The sequence below is a fragment of the Bidens hawaiensis genome, unplaced genomic scaffold, assembly GCF_021521415.1.
Source record: "Bidens hawaiensis isolate Kalapana, Puna unplaced genomic scaffold, B.hawaiensis_p1.1 tig00019799_1, whole genome shotgun sequence".
Classification (NCBI taxonomy): domain Eukaryota; kingdom Viridiplantae; phylum Streptophyta; class Magnoliopsida; order Asterales; family Asteraceae; genus Bidens; species Bidens hawaiensis.
In genome coordinates, this window is record NW_027493006.1 from 126,447 (window position 1) to 148,610 (window position 22,164).

Below are 22,164 nucleotides of genomic sequence, written 5' to 3' on the forward strand. Positions count from 1 at the left end.
TATATTTTCGGACAATGACACCTATAAGAAAGTTGGTTATGGTAAAGTAACAAAAATGGTAACGCCAGATGGTTGCTTATACATGTGCTAGCGGTCATGAGTCCAAACATGCCCGGAATATTAGAGTTGCACATAAAACCCAGTTCTGGGCCTGACCCGCAACCAGACCCAGTGTGCCCGACCCACGGATACAAACCAGGTTTCAGTACTTGGAAACAAACCAGACCCACCAAAACCGGTTCCACCTCTACCCGGTTCCAGTTCTAGAAAAGAAAAAACTCGGTTTGTGCACCTCAAAGGTATATGTATATCATCATCATCATCATCATCATCATCATCATCGTACTCAGTATATCCCACCAATAGCAATGCTATGGTAGGGTCTGAGGAGGGTAAGATGTAGACAGCCTTACCTCTATCCCATAGGGATAGAGAGGCTGCTTCCGGTGAGACCCCCGGCTCGATAGTAGTTTTGAATCAAGCCTTGGACATAAGACACATAACACTCAATCATCGGGACACCGGCAGATTGGTGCATGTGCCCTTGTCTTTCGGCTATCAACGCCACCACATGATGCCTGATTAACCTTCCGCCACTTTTAACGTTATTTTCACGTGATTAGTAAAATAACGTCAAAATTAGTGCAATTTTACTTTTGCCCACCCAAGGGTTCACACATATATACATTATATGTGCGCACCGCAAGCAGGGCGTCAAAGGTATATGTATATGCCAGTCATAAATCGTTTAACTAGAATAAAGCTGTTTAGATTCATCTTTAACCGTGACATTAATATTGTGAGCCATTGATAGCCTGAACCCGTTCAGCGGCTAAACACTTACCCGTTTGACTGTTTAGGGGTCATGTCAAAAATTGTCACAACTCTCATCTAAAAGTGAAACAAACATGTTTGAAATGCAATCAATATACAACACCATCAAGACATCTTTTGTATCCAAAATTTCCTGATACAAAACAAAAACCTGTGAAAGAACCTTAGAAAGTTGAATTTTAAACCTCTCAAAAAACAAAACTCAACAAAATGTAACATCTAGTGTACAAGAATCTCATAAAGTAACCAGCCATAGAATCTACCTAATCATATCTTCTAGACTTGTATTTGACTTTTTAGCAATTGCAAAACCTTCATTTTCGACTCACAGATATTAGAAAACTCGGTCAAAGCAGTTCCTTGTGCGGCTACCATCTTCCGTGCAACATCGACGGGCTTCCAAGACCTTATTGCCCGATTAACCCGCTCACCAACCTCCAAATCATCAACCAATTCAACCAAAGTTCCAAGAATCTTGATTACTTTCCCGGGTCTGTCATCGTTCTCTTCCCCACGAACTGAAAACAACAAAAAGTCAACATCAGCATCCACGGGTCTATCGATTTGCTCTTTCAACCATTTAGCAACTTTATCGATAGTGCTAAATAATGATGATATTGAATCCTTAACCGCGTTGGACAGTTGACTATTTGACGGGTCAGAAGGGCCGCCTTTTTTCTTCTTTTTTCCAGATGGAAGAGATGACCGGACACATGATTGGATTATGAGCCCGAGCCACGATAACGGCTCAGTTACTAATTGGATTAAGATGGAAAGATCAGTTCCCGGAGAAGATAATAGCGGTTTTGTGGAGTTTAGTTTTTCGGAAATGCATTCCTCTAACAGACAACATAAGACTTGCCAATTTATAGGAAATGTGTGTCGGTCTGTGCCGTTTGTTTCGTGAGAGTTCAAGTTCCAGGCGTTTAAAAACACAGCAAAGTTCATCCAGTCGATCAGCTTAGAAGAAAAAACCTGTTTCATATAAAAGATTTTAACTACGTTTATGAATAAATATTTAACAGAAGAGCAGTTAAACTACTAGTTCGTTTTCAGTTCTTACCTCAAAGGATTTCTGACCATTAGAAACAGAAATAACTAACTCCGCTGCATCCGGGAGAGAGAACCCTAAAAATTTTCCATATGATTCAAGCAAGGCTTTGAGTTCTGTGAAATCTTTAGAATCAAAACCATTAATATTGGAATTTCCCTTTATTGATGATGAAACACATTGTATTGACAAATAAATCATGCGTGGAAGTAGTGATCTCTTTTCAATACTTGTCACCTTTGCTTCGGTTTGTTTAGCTTCATCCTGCTATAACAGATTAAAATGATATTAAAATTAAATTTCCATAATTCACAAAATGTTAAAAAAATAATTAAAAAAATATGTAAACATAGAGCAATAGGGATCATCGCTTATACCAGGTTTTGTCTAGGATTACATGAAATATCTTCATACGGTCCCGAAAGATAATTTTTGTCTAAGGATGGGGTCCACCAAGGTCTTAGCTTTAAATCTTCATTAAAAGTCAACTTCTTGGAACAAATCTCACTTGAAATGTCAAGAAAGTCACTTCCATTATTCAGGCTTTCAAGTACAGACTAGAAAAGATATAAACAAAGGTCATTTCAATATTGCTACATTAAAGCTGAATAGAACACGTTTACTGTGGGTAAAATGGTATATACCTCTGCTTCTTCAAAGCTATTTGCTTTTCGCTTTAGTTGTAAAATCGACCCTTCAATCTTTGTTGTTAGGTACTGACTGGACCGTTGCAATCTCTCGTTGAATCGAACAAATTCAATTACCTATAAAATGTTTATAGCTTACATTAATCTTGACAATAAATGGCATTAAGATATAAATGTGTAATTTTCTTACTTTTGAGTAATTTCGATGACGATATGCAAGGAAAGTAAGGTCTGCAGATTCCTTAAAATGATCATCCATGAACCGTAAGTAACCCTTCAAAAGGTCACTAATATCTACCAACAGTGAAGATGTTAGCATTTGTGGGAATATATGATGTGACACGGTTTCAAGGAGTATGTTCTTGACATCCAATGATTTGTACCTAAATATTTTAGCAAAAAATAAATAAATAAATAATCATACAAGCAGTGAAATACAATGGCATTACCATTCATACGCTAATGGAAGAGCATTCCAATAAGAATACAAGTGTAACAACAGAATCTTGTACTGCCAAACATATCTGCAAAATAAAAGTAAACTGTTTAGTGAGTATGGAGGTTTCTGATATGGAGATGAAAATAATCAAAATAGTAGAAGAAACTATAACCTTCTAACAGTTAAACCGAGCTCCAACACCATTATAGCTTCCAACAAATAACCTACACGTTGTGTACGCCAAAACAACTACAACAAGTAATCAAGAAATTATGCTATAGCAGACTGAAAATAGGATGTATGTGATTAATATTTAACAAATTTGAAAACAAGTCGATACCTGAACAAGCACATTGCATGTCATAGATAGAAGTTCTTCACCATACATACTCTCTTGTACATCCAAGTCCCTTGAAAGTGGGAGATTTTGACAATACATTTCTGTCATTTTGACAGCAAATCCCACAAGATCTGTGAAAAGAAGGGCAGCCATATAAGTTTTAGAAAAAACATAAAAATGTAACCAGTAAAAAAAGGAACTTTTGTAAATTGTAATTTAAAGAATAAATAATATAGATGTCTTTGTGGTATGACAGATTATGGTTTTGGTCCGTATGTTTAAAAAGTTGCAAGTTTAGACCAGTGGTTTGCACAAGCGTAACACATTTGGTTCCTGAAATAGATAGAGGTATAGCTTTTCAGTTAAAACTTTTACATTACAATAATATCATTAGACGAAAACTTTTAGCTTTATTATTAATATTAATAGGCCCCAAAATTTTAACTTTGATTTTTTAATATAAGGGTAATTTTTGTCATTTTGAAAAGGTTCAAAAGAATACATCTCTTTCAAGGACCATATGTTTTACGTTTCAGCAATCTATTGGCCTAAGCCTATAATTTTCCAAATTTGGGGACCAAAGCCATAACCCGTGCTTACCACATAGAACATACGTGTAATTAAAGTTAAACGATTTACCTTCAACAGGAAGTGAGAACGTATCACCAATCAGTTCTCTTATCTTAAAAAATGTTATATGTTGACCAAGAACATTTCTTGATGGTGTTGAGGAAGAGTCAATGCATTTAGCCAACTTTTCTAATAACTGTTTTTTCATGTCACCAGGTAGAATTTGTAAAAAGACCTCCACATCAGCAGTAAAGCTAGCTAAATGCCCAAACCTGTTGTAAAGAAATCTAAAGATTTAGAAAATATATACTCGCTTTATTTGCAATTCATAAACACGATTATTAAATTATACCTGGAGAAATATACGATTAGATCATCCATGAGTTTTTCAGCATTACCCTTTCCATACATTATTTTCCACCTTTCAATTTCAAGATTTGCTAATCCCGGGCCTCTTATAGAATCATTACCTACTTCTGTCATTAGACTTTCTACAAACTCAGAGGCCTTTGATATGCAAGAATCAAACTGCACATAAGATTTATTAAAAAACATAAACTTCAGGACTAGTTAGAAAAATAAATATATGAGACCGGTGAAGGTAATAAGAACATGCCTTGTTATCTGCCAACTGTCCATGCTGGCAGTCGGTCAATTTTGACACCTTCAAACTGCAATCGTCTTCCAGCAAGCAACCGAGATAATGATGGAAACATTCCCAGTCATCAGGGCTGCAAATGAAAAGAGAGAATTAGCGATAATGTGGCAGTTGTGGATTAAAAAATATCTTATTCTTTTAGATTTTTCATTTTTTATTGTATTTATATAAACATAAGCATCCATAGAAGATGATGATGGCGTACCATAATTTTAATACTTTCTGAAATATATCTGCAGCTCCATCAAAATCACCTGCCCGGGCAAGAAGTCTCCCCTGTCAACTTGTAAGTTAAAGAGCACATGTATATAAAGATAATAAGACATCTATATAATAACAAATATAATAAAAACGATAAAGGAGCAGATAGTACCTGTATTCGTAGTTTATCAACTTCGATCATTATAAGTGATCCTAAGTTCCCAGATAGAATTTCTGAAGCATCCCCATATTTGGCTTGTTGTTCCAATAGAGAAATATATACACTAAGAGCTGCAACCAATGCCATTCATTTAATACTATCAACAAAATGTATTTCTAAAGATAATAATAATTCAAAAAGACTAAAAAAAATCGCACCTTCAGGCTCATGCAAGCTATGAGAAGCAATGTGTTTTTTAAGTAAACCTTCAGCTAACTGCAAAAGTTTCTCATCTCCATTTCCACACAGCACCTATAAAGCATATAAAACCAAATATCTAATAAGTTAAAACAAAAACAATTTATAAAATAATGGTATAACTTTATCATTTCATAAAGTTTAGAATATGAACCTGTAACTGAATGCTACAGACCGCCCATAGCAAGAATCGCTCTTCACCAGCAACTTTATACATTTTAATAGCTATCTACAACAACAATAAAAATCTATCATTCAAAGCTACATAAATAATGGAAGAATGTATAAATCTGAAAATATTTTGAGATAGCATAACATCCACCTGTTGCTGCTTCACAAAAGAATACTCACGAACATAGCAGTTAAAGAGTCCCATCATAAGTTCCAAGTTGTTTGGAAACTTTCCGCATGCATACTCATAACAACTAGTAGCCATGTCAACTGATGATGTATAGTTATATATAAAATAAGTACGTAACTTGGAAAAAAATTATGAAATTAAGTAAATAAAATGGAGTGTAAGTTAAGAATACAAACGATGATCTAGCCGTTGGAAAACGATCTGCAATGTGCTTAATGTGAGGTCATCGATTAAGAACAAATCGTTCTTATACAAAAGATCTTTAGCATTGACACAGACAGATAACGCTTCCTCCATTTTACCCATTCTCTCCAAAATAAGAGCCTTAAGTGCCTGCATTACATTTAAACAAGTAAGATAACAAATTTAACCAGTTCTAGTTTTTGCAGCCCATTGATTGTAATACTTCATAATAAGGAACAAAATAAAGGTATTTTCTAATGCTAGCAAACATGATGTCGAATCCAATAACTGAATAAGACAAACGATACTTAAACCCCAACAACTTCAGTTAGAGCAACTACCAAGTGGTGAACAGGTGACATTTCTTATCACAGTAATAACGGTTGTCTACATCATTTACTTAATTTCCTTCATTTTATCAGACAACCAAACCAATCTGGTATATAAATATATATTTAGCATTTACCTGTGTTAGATAAACTACACAAAAGGATAATCTTTTTGGGATTTAAAGTTATTTATGATATCCATACACTCTTTCCGCGTGTTGAAATATTGATATTCTTATTATATGTCGCTCATTAATATCCTTAGCAGTCATTGCCAATCTTTTACAAAGGTATCTAAACACTTTTTCTTGTGAGACAAACAGAACTGAGTCCGCAGAAATGTGGGAGCGTACACCAAGATGTGAAAACTATAGCCATGGAATTTAACCATGACTACAGTTTTCACATCTTGGTATACACTCCCACTTTTCTACATACTCAATTCTGTTAGATACCTTTAGTAAAAGATTGGCAACAACCACTAAGGATGTTTTATGAGCATATTATCAATATTTCATCACACGGAAAGAGTGTATGTCTTATGGATATCATAAATAACCCTAAAATTTCAAGAAACATAAAATTTCGTAAACTTTCTCAAACACATGTAAAGGTCATATATACCAGATTGGCCCAGTTCTTATCACTGGAATGAATGAAATTTGGATAAATGATATAGACATCAATTGTTATGATGATCAGGAATGTCATTTGTTCACCATTTGGTAATTGCTTCAACTGAACTTGCTAGGTTTAGAGTATCGTTTGTCTTATTCAGTTATTGGGTCCATGTTTGATAGTATTAGAAAATGCTTGTCATGATTGACTGGGTACCCCAAGGATGTCAGGGTTTTTAGAGTAATGACAGAAACACAAGATGTAAAATCCTTAAAAGTATTATTTATGATACATCTCTGATCTCATAGAGATGAAATGAGTAGATCTCAAAACCAGAAAAAACAATGGAAATAGGCCTATAAGACTATAACTCAAGAAAAGGTTCAAACTCAAAACATTTTAAAATAACAATTTAACACTATCTAGTTTACTTACTTCCATTAGATTCATCAACATATGTGATTAAAAAATATCAATACAACAAGATCTATTTGCAGAAAAAAAAAACATCCATGAGAACATAATCCACCTTTATAAAGGCAACAATCAAATATCCTAAATTCTCCGTTTCTCTATCATAAGTCCCTGTTTTCACAAGAACTCTTACATAAGAGTTGTTCAATTGTTCAATTTGTGTGGTTATCATCTCTTGTAGGTCCCGATACGGATCCGAATAACAAACCGATTCTACGTATACGCAGTAACGCTCGAATCCATTTACAGTCCTAATCAACGATTAACAACGAACACACACATTCCATACATATGAGCTGAGAGAGAGTTTGTTACAAGCATATGAGAGTGTTTTAGATCCAGAACCTAATCAGAGCTACAACAAGTTAATATCTGCATCGCCTGTTCGTTATCGATTGTCGATTAGCACTGTAAACGAAAGGTAACCTCATGATTGTACATCTAGACTCCTAATTCCTTTAATTAGTCACATTTCATCTTCAAAACTCACGCTCACTGTATCAACACTACCAAAATCCAATTGAATCTCAACAAACAGCAAACAATAACAGTTTGTAGAGCTTAAGTGCAAAATCAGGCATAAGACGTAAACAATTTGCGTATTAAATGTTATAAAAATACAGTCGCATACTGAATAATAACGGAATTAGCGAGTGGACTTACGAGAGCGTATGAAGAATTAGGATATTTAGAGAGCAAAGCGGTTGAGAGCTTGAGTGCATTTTTGAACTGCCGAGAGTCGATTGCGTCCCAAACCGGACGGACTCGGCGTTCCGGTATGCCGCCGGCCATCCCGAATTTCGACGCCATTGTAAAAGTTAGGGTTCGTTTGTTTCTTTTAGACGACGGCGACTGTGAAGAGGTTGTTTTGTTAATGAGATGTAAATGTAACGGAGTTTAAACGGGATAGAAGGAAACCGTTTGTTTTGTTTACAACCCTAAACTTATTACTAATCACTTTTATACTTAGAAAGTTGGGCACTTTCAATGTATTGTTCACTTAAAGGTTGTTTTACTATTATGGCAATCTTCGAACCGTTTAGATTTGTTTTTAAATGAACTAAACACGCTCTATTTCTAACTGATTTAGAGGTAGCCTTTTAATAATATGATATCATTAAGAGACTATCAAACAACCTCTTAGACGTTTAGTCGAAGTCAACCATCGTGATTTGTCTTCACTTGCTTCATCAATCGACTCTAGTATTAGTCGGGTGTCATCTTTACTCGAATGTTCTCATTTCAAATAATGTAATTAGCAGCAAATTATGTGTTAACGGAATTATGAAGAAACTTTATGATTGAGCTCAAGTAAAGTTGCGAATAATCAAAAGGGATTCAAAAAGTTTATAAAGGTGATTAAATCAACATTGAAAATATAATTTTCCGTGTAAGAACAAGCATGGCGTCAATGCTTCGGATTCTCGTTATTACGAATTTCTATGTTCACAACCAAACCTCTGGCACGTTTAGCGAGTCGTCTAATCCACGATTAGACTAATATGCTTAATGTTTAATTATGATCGTCAGATTTTGAATACACAGGCCTCTACCCGAGGCCTGAGTGGGCGGGTCAGGCCAATAGATCTATCATCAGACTACCACGGGCTTAACAAGTTAGTGGTTGTCAATGCGAATATGTATACACTTATAATGATCACACATAAAGAATATTATGAAATAAAGCTTGAATCAAATAACATGTAAAACAAATTGATTATGCATGTTTTTCATCCCAAAGTATAAAACGTTTGAAAGCATGTAAAAGGGGCTATGAACTCACATTTGTTGTTAATGAATTGAGACTTGCAACACTTTGGCTTATAGCCCTAAATATCAAGAAAGTTGTTATTAGGATGTTACATTATTTCGGTGGAATAAAATATCCGATCTCGGGTTCCCAATAAAAGGTAAGTGGATCCATTCACGCTCGGACACACCACTTGGATTTTCATTCGGACGTAGCCTTGGTGACAGAACCCTAGGTTGAATATCTACAGATCTGGTGTTTTATTGGAAGCACAATTGGATTTTAGGGTTTCAAGTGATAACTTTATGGTTTAGTGTTTTAGACTTATCTTTTCTAGAAAAAATAGGTTGCTTGCTGTTCAATACACGAATTTAAAAAAATAGTAAACCTTTTATTTAGGTCACAAAGATTTTATACATTGTAACCGTATGAGTTTGTACCTTATATAATTGTTATGAGATTTAAATATTTATTAAAAAAATAGAAAATTCGTGGATTATCGATGGGTCTGATTCGAAGTCAGTTTAGTAGAAAAACACTAAAAATCGATACTTTAACGAATTAAGGAGATTCCAATTGGTTAATTTTTATAATTCATTGGTTTACAATATTTCCAAAGATTGGGGCATGATTCATAAACATGGGTGAGTTATGACATTAGTTTTGAGGCCAAAGTTATCTGTCAGGATTTTCAGCAAGACCCTTTGTTAAAGAAAAATAATAAAAACTTTTTAAAATTTTATAAAACTTTACACCAAAAATTACAAATATATTAGACACATAAAGAACCAACTTAGGCTTTTGAAATTCATTATTTAGATATATTATGACCGAGATCTAAGCGTTGAAATAAAATGTTTTTCTGCAGAATGAAAGAACAAAACATTAAACGAAAATCAGAACTTACGAGGAAGGAAACCACTTGTGAATATTTGAGAAGATGAGGATCATGAATTTGCAACTGCTTTGGATTATGCAGGTTTGGAATGAATTTTGAGGGTGCTGGGGATTTATAGGGGTGTTTAGAGAAGAGATTATGATGAATTAGAAATAGAATTTGACTATGACTTGAATTTTCAAAATTTGGATAAGGCAAACTTGAAGAACAAAAATTAATTTTAGGATAATTTGGATAAGTTTCTTTTTAATTTGAATTAAGAATATAAATAAGATTATTTTAGGATAAACTAATAATGACAAATATTACATGTTATAAAAAAAATTAAGCTAGACATTCCTAGTTCAACGTGTCACGCTAACGATTAAGCATGTATATGATAAAATGAACATAGAATTATGTAATTGTGCATGTGATAATAATGTTACCAACTAGTAATAAATAATAGGGTTAGGTTATAATATGAAGTATAATTTTTATAGGAATGATAAAAAGTAATCTTGTCCATTGATTCTGAGTATGGAGGGTTGAGATTAGTTTATGGATGAAATCATGTGTTATTTAAAAGGAAGGGTATAATAGGAAAAACACATTTGTTAACTTTCTCTTTCCACATGCAAAGCACATGTTCATTACCCCCATCATTTTAAAATGTCCATAATTTTTTTATATATCATTTATAAAAAAAAGAAAATCATCATAATAATGAGGGTTTTTTTATCTTTAATATGAATATCATACTGTAATAAAAAAATAAAAAAAAACTAGCGGGTTTTTTATACATTGTGTTATAAGTTTTTGTTATTGTGTTTTACTTATTTCATTATTGTGTTTTAATCAATTTTATAATGTTTTTTGTTTTTAGTCCATTGTATTTTAGTCAATTGTGTTTTAAGAAAATGATTTCCATTATGTTTTTCAAATTCTGGTAATCTTATCTCACACCACATGGTTATCTCAAACCTCATGAACACCACTGGACACAGCCACTATCGTTTCATCACCAACCCACCATTCCACCATTCACCGCCATCGTCATCGCTACAGGTCAACGCCGGCGAGTACGTTTTTCCGGCAGCGGAACCACCATCAAAACAATCGGAGCTCGTTGCAGGTCTTTTTTCCGGCGAGCATGAGGCGGATAAAGATGGTGGATATTAGTGGTTGGTGCAGAGAGCGAGAGGTGGGTGTGGCGGTGGTTGGGTGTTTTTTTCCGGCGACAATGTCCGTTTTTCCGGCGAGCGGAATTGCGACGGTGGTTGTGTGCGTTTTTCCAGCGAGTAGGACGTGGGTGCGGGCGGCGATGGCGAAACACATGGTGGTGGTGGCGGCAGATAGTTGAGTGGTGGCTGTGGATGGTGGTGTTTTGTTGATATATGGGTTTTGGGTTTTTAGTAAGTAGGTGGTTGAAGAAGATTAAGTGGGTTTTTAAGATGTAAGTAATGGACCAAAATGCCCTCCTTCCTATCCTTTCTAGGAAAATAAAACTTCTTATTTGAACCTAACCCATAAATAATATATGTTTTCATAATATTACAAATGCTGAACAAATACACGAACTTAATTACGTACGAGTATAAAAGACTAGCGATCGCATGCATGAAAATACATAGTTGTTACAGTGTAGGATGGGAAGAGATAACCCAGTTCATAGAGATTTAAGTTAATATTGTTAACCACTCAATTATATGTCATCTTGTTGATTCATCAATCAAGAGGTGCTTCACTGGTAGTTTCTTTAAATGGTAGGGTCACCTTGCAAACGTCTCAACAAGATGGTGATCACCATTGTCTCGTGTCACTAACTAAGGTGTCAATCGCCTTAATGCAATATTTTATAAGTAAGAAAGTGTAAGTATTGAAGTTATTCTTTTATTAGCCTTTATTATCCCCATCGTATATGCAAAATATATAGAAGAATGAGAGAGAGAACAAAAAATAATAATGTCTTTGAAGTTTTAGCTTAGCAAGATGTGATTTTAGGTGTGGAATAAGTGTCCTATTTATAGTCAAGTTTTAGAAAAACAGTTTTATACCGGACGCAAGAGTGACATTCGTCAATTTCGGGTCTTGTTTGTATTTGTTTTTGTATTTGTTTATTATGTAAACCGACCCGATTTGTAAACCGAAGCTTATGTTATAATCAAAATGATGGATTTATGTTACAATATTGTTTCACACTTGTTAGGTCTTGAAAATATCCTATTTTTATTTTTATTTTTATTTATTATTTATTTATTTATTTATTGTTGTTTTGTGTTTTTGTCTTGATCCATTTTGCATTAAAACTTTTGTGTCTCACACCCATATTTGACCACCAACATTACCCTATATATACACCATCTTTCCTCTTCGTTTTCCCTTGCTACAACTCCAAAAAAAAAAAAAAAAAAAAAAACTCTCTCAAACATCAAAGATTCAAGGTTATCTTCTTAAGTGTTCTTGAAGGTTTTTAGTCTTTCATCTTAATTAGTTTATGTAGCCTTATTAATACTTGTTTATGGTTGTGCAACATATATATAATATACACCCCTTGTTTACCTTTGGTAGTTACTTCTCCGATTTCGGTCGGTGAGGTTTCGGACCTCATAAGGCAAGGCTTCATGGAGGACTTCGTGTCCTTCATATATATACATCTATATAACGTGTTCATACATATTAATCTTGCTTATTTTAGTTTGTTGGTCATGTTTACAAGTTCCATGGTTATGGGTCTTTAAGAGTCTATGCTTCGGTTTAACCGTAAATAGCTCTAAACCGTAAACCGAACTTTGTTACTAGTTTTGTTAAATAATTGTTTAAACATACTTATTGTTAGATCTAAGTTTCTAAAATCATTTTTACAAATTTTATGGTTATGGGTTTGTAGAATCTTACCTCGGTCTTAACCCGAAACACGAACCGAAAACCGACAACCAAACTTTTGTTTAAAGACTTTATTGTTAACTTTTGGTTGTAAAACTTAAAGTATTTTTATTTGTACATTATTATACAAGTTCTTTAGTGTTTGGATATGTGGAAACCATCTATGAACTTGTTGTGAGATGGAAACCGAATCAAACTGATTCTTACTCGCTTAAGACACACAAGTGTGTTTTTTTTAAGCCATCAAGACTTGTATATTTCTTTAAAAATAGTTACAAATTGATTTTTAAATATTTTCTTAAGTACTTGGAAATGTTGGATCCAACTTGATCTCATAACAAAGTTTGAACCGACAAAACCGAACACTCGCTTAACGTGCGTTGTTAGTTCTAAAACAACGGAACTACATATTTGGTTAAGTCTTATTAAATTTTATTGAGTTATCTCATAACATTCAATATTTTGGAAAGTTGACTTTGGGTTTGACCAATTATCAAGACCCGAACCGACAACCCGAACACTCGATAAAAAAAACCGTTTTAGTATCTTTATTCCAAAGGGATTTGCATTCTTGCATTTTACCCACCTTATTACTTAACATAGGTTGAGTAAATATTAAGGTTAGATACCTTAACCCGGTTTCGAGCAAACTTACATTTTTAAAGGGTTATTATTATAAATTCTTAAATAGTCACATTTTAAACCTTGAACTTTAATCATTTACGTTTCTCAACATTTATTTTGTTTAAAGACCTTCAAGACAACCTTTCTAAATTCAAGACTTCTTTTCTTTTTAGGCATTGTGCGTTAAACTCGTCGTTCCGACAAATCTCCAAATTATCTTCTTTCAAGTTTACTACTTGAAGGTGAGTACTTCATACCCCATTTTCCATCTTTTATTTTGGGGGTGACATTTCATACTTATTCAACAAAATGCTTTATATTTGAATCGTAAACCACAAACGTAGTTGTATACTTTACCTAAATAATTGCTCGATTTGGTGTTCTATGCTTATATGCTTATGTGTTTATCGCTTTTGGTTGGTGGAACTATAAAATCCTAGACTATTTGGCATCCCCTTATAGCAAAGTGTCGTTAACGTAATGCAATTAACGATAACTATAAAATCCTAGACTATTTGGCATCCCCTTATAGCTAGGTGTCGCTAATGTGTTTAGCGATATCTATTTATCCAAATTACCACTTTTATTTATCGTTTCGTATGCAAGTTTTGTGCCTATCTTTATTATATACCAATATGATTAAACTTATGAATTGCTCACCAACCTTTGTGTTGACAAACTTTATTTTATGAAATGTTGCAGGTTTGCATCTTGGTTGATTTATGATTGTGAAGAAAACGACATCAAAGACCTTAGGATATTAGTAAAAATGAATAATATCAAGTTTGCCATATTTTGTGATATCTTGTTTATGGTTATTTTATGGATAATTGTTATGTGACATTTTCGATGTCGTGAAATGAAATGAGTTTATTAAATACTGTCACTTAAATTAGTGTCATGTGCTTATGGACAATCGTTACACCTCGGCATGTTCCGCCGCTTTTAGTCGGGGTGTGATAGCAAGCTTCACAGTTGACTACGGATCTAGCAGATTCTGCCTACCCACATCAAATTTTCAAAATTCAATTGTGGTCTTGGCAATTTTTTTTTAAAGATTTCCAACTTATATAAACTTTGTCAAGCTTTCCAAAAAAAAAGGTTAAGGAAATGGCTTTATTTTTATATATATCCAACTTATTTTATAAAATGTTTTTTCCAGCAAACATTCATAACAAGTTAATTATGTTAATAATAATATAAATTATGATAGAATTACAAAATAAAAAAAAACCGAATTTGAAAGATAAAGATAGAAACTTTGACCACATATTATTTAAAGTCCTCATCATCACCAACACGCTCTAATAAATCATTATCATTAAACGTAACCTAGATAGTAGTTTTGTGATAATAAAAACAATCTAGCATAAAACCAATGTTTTGCGCTTAACTCAAAACTGTTTGCCTACTTGCATCGAAACCCCTCCACCCTAAATAAATACAATGGTCAACATTTTAACACAATATGATACAAAGAAAAATAACACAAACAAAGATTACCAAGAGTCTCATAGGTCAAGGCAAATCTATAACCAAACAAGAATTTGAAGAGAAAAACAACAATTCAAGATTCTAGTTATACTCTCGGGTTATTTAGTTTGAACTTTGAACCCACCCATTTCAGCTTTGTGTCGATCCTTTATTTATACGCTTGGTAATATAAGATAATTGTTTACTTTATTGACATAAATTGTTTATGCATCATTACTTATTACAAGTTATCAACAACTGAACGCATATTTATAGTGTTTTGAACAAATTTAACAATAGTACAAATTTAGATACGTTAAAAGAATCAAATATTATCTTAATGCCATGAAACATCTTTAGAAACCTCACATCGCATTATAAACACTGTTTTTCTAGAGATGTCGTGATGGTCATGACTACATATTGATTTTTCCTAATTGATTGATTTGAAAAGTCGTAACAAACGATAGTTTGAAATGTTTGATAACATTTAATGGTCAAAGGATTTGTTGTAGTCATGTACTAAAAATAGTAACTACAATCGTGTTGACATCATACTGGGCTTTGTGTTAGGTTGTTAGAAAAATTAAAGTTAAGCCGACGATGGGACCATTATACCTATGATGAAGCGGTCCAACTAGTTGACAACATGCCTTCATGGTTGTTTTTTACAATTAACCAAGCATGTGTAAAGTGTGAAACAATTATTCGTAATATAAACCGGAGAGAACTGTGGTTTTGGTCCTTGCTGTTTGACCAAATGCATGGTTTTAGTTAAATAATTTCAAATTTGGGGTTTTCGTTGAATAGTTTTGTTTTCACTTGCAATTAAACCAACTAACCCGTTAACTCTGATCGTTAAACCCATTAGCGTGCTCCTCACATGAGGGACAATTTTGTCATTTTTCTCCCCAAATAAACCCTAACCCTAATTCTCAAATCCATTTTCATCTTCATCGTTATTTCCTTCGTCTTCCACAAACACTACACGAACAAATGAGGATTATGGTTCATCTCCGGTGGCTTCAATAATGACACATTTGGTAGATAAACAGGTCAGAAACCCAAATTCTTTACTTGATCCACGATATCTGATGTATAAACGATTACACAACCAATTAAGGACAAAATGCCCCTCACGTGAGGGGCACGCTAATGGGTTTAACGAACAGAGTTAGCGTGGTTAGTTGAGTCGGGTTTAATTGCAAGTGAAAAACAAACTATTCAACGAAAACCACAAATTTAAAACTCCTGGATTATAACCACATATTTGGTCAAACCACAAGGACTAAAACCGCATTTATCTCATTAAACTATATGAACCAGGAGCAAAACCCTAGATTGTAAAAGATATTGGATCATTGAGAATATGTATGTTACATATGTATGTATCAATGAGAAGATATGCCAACTAAGAAGGAAAAAAAATGTAAAACTTTCAACCACATCTATTGTTGGAATCAAATGCGTGACATAACTTATGTCATTATTATTATTTGATTAAATAGATATCCAATTAAAAGCGTAGCAACAGTATATTAATATTATTAATATTATTATTATTATTATTATGACCCAATTACAAATTTTGTCCTTTAAAAAAAGCCAAATTACGGTTCGTGTCCTTTCCTTGCAGGCGGTGTCCTTTAAACTTTTTTTTTCTACACGTTATGTCCTTTACGCTAACTGGGTTAGAAAAACTCAGTTAAATGCCCTCACGTGAGACGCATGTGAGGGCATTTTTGTCTTTTTGCCTACCCTTCTTCTTCTTCTTCTTCTTCTTCTGTATCTATTAACACACAGATCCGGTAACAATTACGGTATTCCCATGACCTCCACTCTTTATCCCCATCTCTTTCTCTCATCTCTCTCTCTCCTAGCCACCATGACCTCCACCTGCCACCGTTACTAACACCACCACCATCAGGGCAGCCACAAAACCGGTGTATACTAACATGGTTTGGGCATCACGAGGTTGCTTGTTTGCGACGACAGTAGAGGGTACAAGCCTTCTCGTTTCCGGCGACCAAAAGAAGCTCCCTTTGTAGCGATTGGTGGTGATTGAAGCATTAGACGATGATTAGAAGTCCAATCGGACTAGTGACCAAATGAATAAAGGGACGGTAAGTGTACCAAGACCTCGATTAGTGTTCCGCCGGAAACCCTTATTTTAGATCTTAACGGCGATGTGGTTGTTGTCCGTCGGAAACCCTAATTTCATACCTAATAAGCTATTTAGAACACTAATTTTAGATATTAAGTGCGATGGTGTTATTATGGTTGTTTGGTGGTATGGTGTGCAAGTGGCTGCTTCGATTATGTTGAATTGTTGTTGTAGGTTAATTAGGTTTTGTGGTTTTGTGGCTGCCCTGATGTTGGATCTGGAAGAGATGGGGATGAGAGAAAGAGAGATGAGAGAAAGAGATGGGGATAAAAAGTGGAATCTGGGTTTGTGTCTTCTCCGGAGATGGGTTTGTGTCTTCTCCGGCGAGTTTGACCGGAATCTGGGTTTATGGGTTCTCCGGCGGTGGCTGGTGGCGGAGCTATGGTGGCGGTGGTGATCCCTTGGCGAGTTTGACCGGAATCTGGGTTTATTTAGAGGTGTTCATATCTGAAGAAGAAGAAGAAGAAGAAGGGTAGGCAAAAAGACAAAAATGCCCTCACATGCGTCTCACGTGAGGGCATTTAACTGAGTTTTTCTAACCCAGTTAGCGTAAAGGACATAACGTGTAGAAAAAAAAAGTTTAAAGGACACCGCCTGCAAGGAAACTTAGAAAAGGACACGAACCGGTTTTTGGCTTTTTTTAAAGGACAAAATTTGTAATTCTGTCTATTATTATAATAAATTATTTAGTTAACTGTCAGGTCTTCTTCCTCCCTCATCTGCTTTCTTTATTACAATAACAATTTTATTATTATTCGATTCACAGAATCCGCGTCTTCTCTGCACTTTCCCGTGATCTCAACCAAACCCATCTCTCTTCAATTCAATTCTCACCCACATAATAATAATTAACCCATCTCAATCTCAATCTGAATCAAAACCTAACCCTAACACTTCAATTCCAGCACACAACTTATTCAATCATGGCAGAAAACGGTGAGGAGAAGCTAATCGCCGTGGCCCGTCACATAGCCAAAACCCTAGGCCACACCGACAACGCCATGGCCGACGACATCCTCCAAATCTTCTCCAACTTCGACGGCCGCTTACGCGAGAAGCTCACCGAAACCCTACCCGACGAACCCGCCGTATCCGTCCTCGATCAAACCCTAAAGTCTCTCGACCGCCAGATCTCCAGATACGTCACCGTTGACCAACCTATCTGGTCCGACTCAGCCGACGCCGCCACTTTCCTAGACGCCGTTGACGAGCTTGTGGCCGCCATACGCGAGTGGACGCCGATGGCAGCCGATAAAGCCGTCACGGCTTGCCTTGACCGAGCTGAGGATCTGCTTCAGCAGTGTATGTTTCGGCTTGAAGAGGAGTTTAAGCTGTTGATGGAACGCGGCGGTGTCGATTCGTTTGATAGCGTTGGGAGAGGCTCCGGTAACGATTTGGATTCGGATGATGATGAGGAGAATGACGGGTACGATGACGTGGAGGTGCCCGTGGCGCATCCGGTGTCGGATTATAATATTATTATCGACGCGTTGCCTTCGGGTACGGTTAATGATTTACACGAGATCTCGAAACGGATGGTGGGGGCCGGGTACGGGAAGGAGTGTTCGCTCGCGTATAGTTTGTGCAGGAGGGAGTTTTTGGAAGAGAGCTTGTCGAGGTTGGGGTTTTTAGGGTTGCAGAAGTCGAGTTCGGCTCTTAGAGATGATGATGACGAGGTGGAGATTGATAAGTGGATTAAAGCGATTAATATGGCGGTTAGAGTGTTTTACCCGAGCGAACGGAGGCTTTGTGATCGTGTGTTTGGGTACTCGTCAGCCACGGCTGCTGCGGCGGATCTTTCGTTTATGGAGGCGTGCAGGGTTTCGTCGGTGGAGCTGCTTAAGTTCGCTAATGGAGTTGCGATGGGCAGCCGTGCGCCGGATCGGTTGTTTAAGATACTTGATGTTTATGAAGCCGTGAAGGATTTGATGCCGGAAATTGAGGTACTATTTGCTGATCAGTACTGTCTGTTTATTAGAAATGAAGCCCTAGGAGTTTGGAAAAGATTAGGGGAGTCAATTAGAGGTATATTTATGGAATTAGAGAATTTAATCCGTCGTGATCCTGTCAAAGCCGCGGTTCCTGGTGGGGGGCTCCATCCTATAACCCGTTATGTTATGAACTACCTTCGTGCAGCCTGTTCTAGACCGACTCTAGAACAGGTTTTTGATGAAAACGCTGTGCCTCCTGTGGTTGTCGATAGATCCCTATCACCGTCGTCTCCGTTAGCCGTACAAATGGCTTGGATTATGGAGGTTTTAGAGGGTAATCTAGAAGCAAAATCCAAGATTTACAGGGACCCTGCTTTGTCGTCTGTGTTCATGATGAACAATGGAAGGTACATTGTTAAAAAGGTTAAAGATGATGAATTGGGTTCACTTTTAGGAGACGACTGGGTGAGAAAACATACAGCAAAAGTGAGACAGTATCATGTGACTTACCAAAGAAGTTCATGGAATAAGATACTTAACGCTTTGAAATTGGATAATAGTAACTTATCTCCCAATGTTGCTTCAAAGGCCATGAAAGAAAAGCTTAAACTATTCAACTCTCAGTTTGAGGAGATTTGTAGAACTCAATCCTCGTGGGCTATATTTGATGAGCAATTAAAAGAGGAATTGAAGAACTCAATTGCTGCAGCTTTGGTCCCTGCTTACACAAGTTTTCTTGACAGGTTAAATAATATTCAAGATATTGCAAAGTATGCAGAGAAACATGTTAAATTTGTGGTTGAAGATGTTGAGGCTTGGATTGATGGTTTGTTTCAAGGAACTGCAGTATCGGGAAGTGGTCGGAAATGATACGATGCCAAGTAAGCCTCTTTTGTTTTCATGTTTCATTAATACAAGTTATGTTATGTATGCTTACTTTTCTAGCATAGTTTATGTGGATGTTGTTGTATGCCATGGAACATTTGTTACATTTTGGCCATTGTACGTGGTTAATGTTGATCCATCAATGCCCAGTTATACAAATGTAATGGAAACTAGTGCAATCTTTATGTTTTGTTAATGACATATTAGCTTTGTGACATTAAAAATTATGTCCTTTTTACAACTTATCAAGGATTTCTTTCATAAGGTATTAGGTAACAATAAGATAAGCTCTTTCACTAGGATGAATGCTATCAAAAAACAAATATTCAGACGCGTTATGACACACTGGAGTGAGTGGGTTGCATATGGGTCCCGCTTCCAACAAAAATGTTCCACAGCAGCCAATTATGGTTTCACTAAAACCTGAAACATATATCGAGTCAGAAACTGTGCAGTACGGGCTGAAATGGGCTTAAGATATTATACACACGTACCGTATGTTTCTGGACTTCTAATCATTTCTATTATCGGCTTGTATATGTCTGCATAGAAGATTTTGCTTTCTTTAAGAGATGTCTGCATATGAAACAGAAGTTGTAGAAGCTTCTTGTTATAAGCTCGAGCTTCAACATTCTGTTGCTCTATGCATCTTCTATGTTGTTCTTTAAACTTAGCTGTAATTTGTATTGGTAGACAACCGATAGGTGGAAGCCCGGCTATTATTATTGTTCTGCAACCAAGTTTACAAAGCTCCTGCAATCATACAAGTTTCAGTTTTCACACACTTATAAACACATGAATGCACATATATATACTCGTCCACACGCGCGAGTGCACACACACCTTAACAAAGTCATGAAGTCTTTCTAGGATGAATTCTTGGTAATTGTGTATATTAAACTCGGCTCGTCTTATTGGGATATCATAAAAGTTGATGACAAAGTCGTTAGTACCCGCACTAACAATAACCAAAGCATGGTTTATTAATCTCTGAGCTTCTTTTTCACCAATAATCTTCTTCAACCTTTCACTATAGCTTTTGAAATAATCAAGTTGCTCAGACATTGGTAAAGCTCTAGTAATATCAGAAGTGAGGGTATCATAGCCAGTTCCAACTGATGCAAAACTGACACCTGTAAGTAGGTCATCGGGGGAAAGATTGGGGTGTAGGAATGGAGGAACTGACTGTTTTACTCCTAGCATAGATGCCAAGATAGATAACTTCCCGTTTGAAAACCGGCCTGTTGTAACATGGGTCGGGAAGTCTTTTCCATAAGGGTAATGGTTAGCTTTAGCAGCGGTAGTTATGTAGTTATTATTGCCCGTATCCACCGTTGAATCGCCAAATATGAGAATGGAAGGAAACATGGTGGTGTTTTTGAGATTACTTTCGACCTGCTGTAGTAACAGGAAGAAAAAACAAAGACGAAGCATTTGTGAAACTTTTCATTTGTGAATGAAAATAAGAATTGGTTTTATAGGGGGTCCTTTGGTTGGCTGCTAAGTGATGGTATTTAATGCTTTGGAGTAGAAGTAAAACAGTGAAAAACCTTGAAGAAAGTGGAATCATTCTTTCATAGAAATGATGATGCTTTGTTGACTTGTACTTTGGTAAAAAATATGACCTTGATGCCATAATGAGTTGTACTTTGCTTGGGTTTTTGTGTGTTTAAAGTTTATAGTTTAAACAAAGATATCCACATGGGTCTGCACTTGTGAACTCTGCAACTCCAACTGCCTTTGTGATTGCCTCCCATTCTCATTAATTTTTGACATTAAGTGACTGCTATTTCTTTTTTGATGTTTTCAAGTAGATTTTGTTGGACCTAACCTGTACCAATTCGATCATTCTTATGGGTTTCGGGTTTTAGGTATTTTCGGGTCGATGCTAATGGTTCAAGTGGTATTGTACAACATTTTTACCGGGTTGATTCTAGGTCTGACAAACTGCAAGAGTCGGGGTAGGTTTGGATTACAGGTTAGAGTGGGTTTGGTTCAGAACGAGTTGTAAGCAAAACGAGTTCGGGACGCCAAATGAATTCTAAACTTCACTATGGGTAATTGGGTATGTATCTGTTATCTACCTGATTCTAATGTGGGAATAATATGGTGTTAGTAATCCATGGATATGGTGTTTGAATGTGTTTACATGTCCCGAGTAGAGGTGTAAAAAAACCGGTTTGAGACCAGTTCATGGCAAACCGTCCCGAACCGGTTTGACAAGCAAACCGGTTTCAACCAAACCGGTTCATGAACCGACCAAACTGTCAGTTTTGGTATCGTTTCCTCTTTTGAACAACCAAATTGGTTTTAAAACCGAACCAGTTCTAAACCGAACTGACCTGGACAAGGTCGACATTTCTTGCTCCTAAACCGGTTTCTAAACCGAACCGGTTTGGGTCAATCCGGTTTTGACCAGGACTTGACCAAAACCGGTTTTGTACACCTCTA

The 22,164-nt window shown here is 35.8% G+C and overlaps 3 protein-coding genes across 3 annotated transcripts; 1 reads left to right on the forward strand and 2 right to left on the reverse strand.

The window, feature by feature from the left end:
- Nucleotides 1–971: 971 nt before the first annotated feature.
- LOC143559257 (N-terminal acetyltransferase B complex auxiliary subunit NAA25-like) lies at nucleotides 972–7,948 on the reverse strand. The gene is made up of 18 exons (XM_077047893.1): nucleotides 7,787–7,948; nucleotides 5,696–5,852; nucleotides 5,481–5,599; nucleotides 5,313–5,387; nucleotides 5,119–5,212; nucleotides 4,913–5,031; nucleotides 4,745–4,815; nucleotides 4,498–4,612; nucleotides 4,234–4,409; nucleotides 3,951–4,153; nucleotides 3,312–3,442; nucleotides 3,144–3,220; nucleotides 2,982–3,056; nucleotides 2,723–2,915; nucleotides 2,530–2,649; nucleotides 2,263–2,442; nucleotides 1,898–2,152; nucleotides 972–1,809 (listed from the first exon to the last, which is right to left on the reverse strand). The coding sequence occupies exons 1-18, from the start codon at nucleotides 7,931–7,933 to the stop codon at nucleotides 1,111–1,113; spliced, it is 3,006 nt and encodes a 1,001-aa protein (XP_076904008.1). The 5' UTR covers nucleotides 7,934–7,948; the 3' UTR covers nucleotides 972–1,110.
- Nucleotides 7,949–17,819: 9,871 nt separating this feature from the next.
- LOC143559283 (exocyst complex component EXO70B1-like) lies at nucleotides 17,820–19,909 on the forward strand. Its single transcript, XM_077047911.1, has one exon. It carries the CDS (start codon nucleotides 17,821–17,823, stop codon nucleotides 19,696–19,698), a length of 1,878 nt encoding a protein of 625 aa, XP_076904026.1. The 5' UTR covers nucleotide 17,820; the 3' UTR covers nucleotides 19,699–19,909.
- A 72-nt stretch (nucleotides 19,910–19,981) lies between these two features.
- LOC143559258 (GDSL esterase/lipase At2g30310-like) lies at nucleotides 19,982–21,147 on the reverse strand. The gene is made up of 3 exons (XM_077047894.1): nucleotides 20,557–21,147; nucleotides 20,208–20,466; nucleotides 19,982–20,136 (listed from the first exon to the last, which is right to left on the reverse strand). The coding sequence occupies exons 1-3, from the start codon at nucleotides 21,145–21,147 to the stop codon at nucleotides 19,982–19,984; spliced, it is 1,005 nt and encodes a 334-aa protein (XP_076904009.1).
- Nucleotides 21,148–22,164: the final 1,017 nt, after the last annotated feature.